The sequence below is a fragment of the Vombatus ursinus genome, unplaced genomic scaffold (genome assembly GCF_900497805.2).
Source record: "Vombatus ursinus unplaced genomic scaffold, bare-nosed wombat genome assembly UNPS02014880.1, whole genome shotgun sequence".
Taxonomy (NCBI): Eukaryota; Metazoa; Chordata; class Mammalia; order Diprotodontia; family Vombatidae; genus Vombatus; species Vombatus ursinus.
Genome location: NW_020954658.1, coordinates 1,202,637 through 1,207,408, shown reverse-complemented (window position 1 = coordinate 1,207,408; position 4,772 = coordinate 1,202,637). Strand labels below are relative to the sequence as shown.

The window sequence follows — 4,772 nt, the reverse complement described above, 5'->3', positions numbered from 1 at the left end:
CTAATAAAGTCACTCATCATTGACACCCTGAACAAAGTTGTTTCACTTTTGGTCTGACATGTGGTTAATAGGTTTATTAGGTTTCATCATGGAGACTATAATGACATATTCTCTCTCTCTCTCTCTCCGTGTGTATGTGTGTGTGTGTGTGTGTGTGTGGCCATATCTTTATTCTTATTCAGTTATACCTTTAAATGTTAATTCCCTGTAGGTAGGCCGAATTAATTTCTTGTTTCATGTCCAACTAGAGCACATCATTAGTATCTAATAAAGAATATAAGAGGCAGGATGGCATGGTGAGTAGAGAATATTCCTCAAGGTTAGGAGGATTTGGGTTCAAGTTCTGTTTTTCACATCTACTTGTTGTGAGACCCTGGGCAAATCACCCAACAATTCAATGCCCTAAGCATCTCTTGCAGACTATACTTCTCAGAGAAGTTGCTGATTTACAGTGGTAGAATTTGGAATTTGCATTGCATACTGTGAGTTCTCTACTTTAATGTAACCACAGGTATGGCTCCTGCTCCCCATCAAAAAGTGTGTGTTTGTATGTGTGTTTGTTAATGGAAAAGCTAGCTTATTGTTTTGCTGGATTCTTCCACATCTTTTATCTATTTAACAGCTTCTTATCTATATCCCAGATATACCTACAGATGGCTACAGAAAAAAAAATGTGTTAAAAAAATTGAAACACATTTAATGTTAAGACAGCATCAAGTTCATACACAGCTGAATGAATCCCAGGCATGGCCTGGGAAATCTGACTATTCTATTTCTAGTCATAAGGATTAAATACACATTGCAAGGATATTATAGTGAGTACAAATTGTGTTGGGTTTTGCTGATGGACAAATGAGAGTGTGATGCTTCTTTAAAAGCAGGTCACTGGGACCCTGAGAAACAAGTATCCCACTTTCCTGAGTGTAGCGAATTAGACAATCAGAAGTCGTTAGAATTTAGGAAGTCTTCTGAGTCCATTCATGTTGATGATGATAAAGATCAACATGAAGACAACAATGGTGATGGAGCAGAGCCATCTCATTTTTCATGTCCCTTAGGAAATTCTTGTGACAATCCCTTTAAGACTTTCTTTAAGGCATCCTTCATATCTTTGTTCCGAAGACTATAGATCAGGGGATTGAAGAATGGAGTTGCCATGCAGTAGAACAAAGTGACAAACTTCCTCATTCCAGGCTGGTTCTTAGACCCTGGACTCACATACATTACCATGACTGAGCCATAGAAGAGGGACACTACAACAAAATGAGAGGCGCATGTGGAGAAAGCCTTATTCCTTCCTGTCCCTGCAGGTACCTTTAACACTGCTCTCAGGACACAGGTATAGGAACCCAGGATGTAGAGGAAAGTAATAAAGATAATGAGAGAACTAACAGTGGCACATGTTAGAGTAGTTTTGGGGACTGGAACACAGGACAGAGCCAGTAGTGGCCCTAAATCACAAAAAAAGTGGTCAATGACATTTGGACCACAGAAAGGCACCCGGGACATAAGAATTGCAGGAACCAATATAGAGAGGAAGCCACCCAACCAGCAGAAAAATACTAGCTTGGCACAGAGCCTTTGGGTCATAATGGTGGGGTAGTGAAGAGGCCTGCAGATTGCAAGGTACCGATCAAATGCCATTGCGGATAGAAAGTAACCTTCAGAGGCACACATTGAGAAAAAGAAGTAGAACTGGAGGATGCAGCCAGCAAAAGAAATTGTTTTCTTCTGAGAGATGATGTTGGCCAACAGTTTGGGCACATCTGAGCTAACGTAACACATCTCTAAGAAGGAGAAGTTAGCCAGAAGGAGGTACATAGGCGTATGGAGCTGCCGGCTTGACCACACAGCACAGATGATGGATGTGTTTCCCACAATGGTGAGGATGTAGATCACAGAAAACAGTACAAAGAGGAGGATCTGAGTCTCCCTGCGGCAGGGGAAACCAAGCAGGATGAATTCACTCACGGTACGAGAGATATTACTGGTCTCTAAGAGCCTCATTTCTCCTCAATCTGTGAAGATAAAATTTCAATTCTATACAACCAACAATTGTTAAGTGATGGCTGCATGCAAGGGCCCCGGGAGAAAAGTCATTTTCTAGTATCTTTGTGGAGGATGAGTAGTAATCGATTTTTTGACAGCTACGCTATTGGAGCACAAGCTCTGGGTTATTCTACCAGGTCGACTAGGCTTCAACTTCGGGCTCAGTGGTGGACTCTGATGTTTAAACACTAGCACTTGTGCTAAGTACAGAGAGGCTCTCTGCCATGTTGACCACAGGATGATGAGTTTTGAGGACAAAGCAACTCTAGAAAATCATTTTATGGAGGGATTGTGATCTGTGTCTTTGTAGGGAACGTTGAAGCCATACTAATGAAATTGTAGATCTTTGATATGATGAAGTGTCCATACAGCACTATGCTCAGTCCTAGAGATTAAAAAAAAAAGTGAAGAAGACAGTAAGAATCTAATAGATTAGCTTGGGCTTTGCATTTGATAGAATACCATACCTGGAGTCAAAAAGACCTGTGTTCAAATCCAACTTCAGGCATTTGCTAGCTGTGTAATACTGTATAAAAACTCCTTCAGACTCTGTTTTCTCATTTATAAAATGAGGATAATAATAACACCTAACTACCTGGGCTCTGAGAACAAATGGGTTAATATTGCAAAGCATTTTGGAAACCTTAAAGTACTATATAATTATTAGCTATTATTTATTATGATTATTTAGAGCTCTGAGTTAGACCTTTTGGAGGAAAAAAATAAGAATTTCATAGAGGGGCCTGAACATAGTAATAGAACCTCCAAAATTACCTAACATACTATAGGAAGTAGTTTAGAAAGAGTGGCAAGTAGCTTAGAAAATCTAACTTAAGTGTGAAAGTCCCATGGTCTACCTTCTTTGTATCTCTTTGCCTCTTTCCACAGCGAAGCTATCATGTAAAGAAAACTACAACTCACCTATGCAATATAGAATAAAACCATTTTCCATTTACAGGGCTGAAGCTAATGGTTTTGGTGCCGGGGCAAGTGGCAGGAAATGTACCCTTAAATCTGTTTTGTAATTAGTGATGTGGAAATATGTAACTAAGTAAGTTCTAAGTAACTAAGATAAGTTCAATTAAGCAATTAAGAATTAGTTACTTCAATGGCTCACAGAAGGAAATGTCTACTAGTTCCATATTTATTATCCCCATTTTGCAGTTGAAAAAATGAAGCCATATAGCAGTTAAGTGACTTGTCCTGGGACACACATAGCTAGGAAGTACCTGAGATTAAAAGTGAATTTAGGTCTTCCTAATACCTGGCCCAGAATGCGATCCACCATACTACCTGGCTGCCTGCAGCTCCCTATGTTAATAATAGTAGATAATATTTATATAGGACTTAGAGGTTTGCAAAGTATTCTATATATACTATCTCATCAAATTCTTAGAGATTATTCTTGCTAATTAAGAGGTTAGAGAACACTCAGAGGTTAACTGACTTTCCCAGGGTCTCACAGCCATCAGAAGTGGAACTTGAACCAGAGTCTTTCTGAGTTCCATTCATTCATTCAATAAACATTTGTTAAGTGTTTACTATGTGCTGGGAACTGTAATAAGTACTGGGATAAAAACAAAATGGCAAAAGACAGTCCCTGACCTCAAGAACTTACAGTCTAATGAGGGAGGCAACCTGCAAGTAAATATACACAAAGTAAGCTAAATACAGGGTAAATAGGAAGTAATTAAAAAAGCAAAAGCAATTGCATGAAGAGGGGTTAGGAAAGGTTTCCTGAAGAAGGTGGGATCTCAGTTGGGTCTTAAAGGAAGCCAGGGAGGTAAGCAGCCAAAACAGAGGAGGGACAGCATTCCAGGCATGAGACAGCCAGGGAAAATGCCCAGAGCCAAGAAATGGAGAGTCTTGTTTGTGGAACAGCTAGGAGGCTAGTATCACTGGATTGTATGGGGAGTAAGGCATAAGAAATATAGAAATGTAAGCTAGGTTATAAAGGGCTTTGAACATCAAACAGAGCATTTTGTATTTCTCCTGTAGGCACTAGGTAGCCACTGGAGTTTATTGAGTGAGTAACATGATCAGACCTTCATTTTAGGAAAGTGACTTTAGTGGTTGAATGGAGAATGGATTGGAGTAGCAAGAGACTTGAGGGATCTGACCCCCAGCAGGCTATTACAATAGTCTAGGCATGAGATACTGAGGGCCTGTCCCAGGCTGGTGCCAGTGTCAGAGAAGAGAAGAGTGTGTATTGGAGAGATATTGTAAGGGTGAAATCAACAAGGTAACATGAAAACCTGGAGAATGAGAGATAATGAGGAATCCAGGATGACTCCCAGATTGTGAGGCTTAGGGACTAGGGGGATGGTGGTACCCTCTACAATAAAAAGGAATGTAGGAGTGGGGAAAGGCTTAGGGGGAAAGATAATGAGTTCTGTTTTGGACATACTGAGTTTATGATGTTTACTAAATATCTGGTCTGAGATGTCTAAAAGCAGTTGGAGATGAGAGCTTGGAGGTCAGCAGAGAGCTTGGGGGAGGATAGGTAGATTCAAGAATCATCAGCAAAGAGATGGTAATTAAATTGATGAGAGCTGATGAGATTACCAAGTGAAGTGGTATAGAAGGAGAAAAAAAGAGAGCCCAGGACAGAACTCTGAGGGACATCTGCAGTTAAAGAGAGAGATCTGGAGGAAAATCTAGCAAAGGTGGCGATGAAAGAGCAAGCAGATAGGAGGAAAACGAGGAGAGCACTGTCCTGAAAG

At 40.3% G+C, this 4,772-nt stretch overlaps 1 protein-coding gene across 1 annotated transcript; it reads right to left on the bottom strand.

The window, feature by feature from the left end:
• Nucleotides 1–1,038: 1,038 nt before the first annotated feature.
• LOC114028392 (olfactory receptor 11H6-like) lies at nucleotides 1,039–2,007 on the bottom strand. Its single transcript, XM_027842633.1, has one exon. It carries the CDS (start codon nucleotides 2,005–2,007, stop codon nucleotides 1,039–1,041), a length of 969 nt encoding a protein of 322 aa, XP_027698434.1.
• Nucleotides 2,008–4,772: the final 2,765 nt, after the last annotated feature.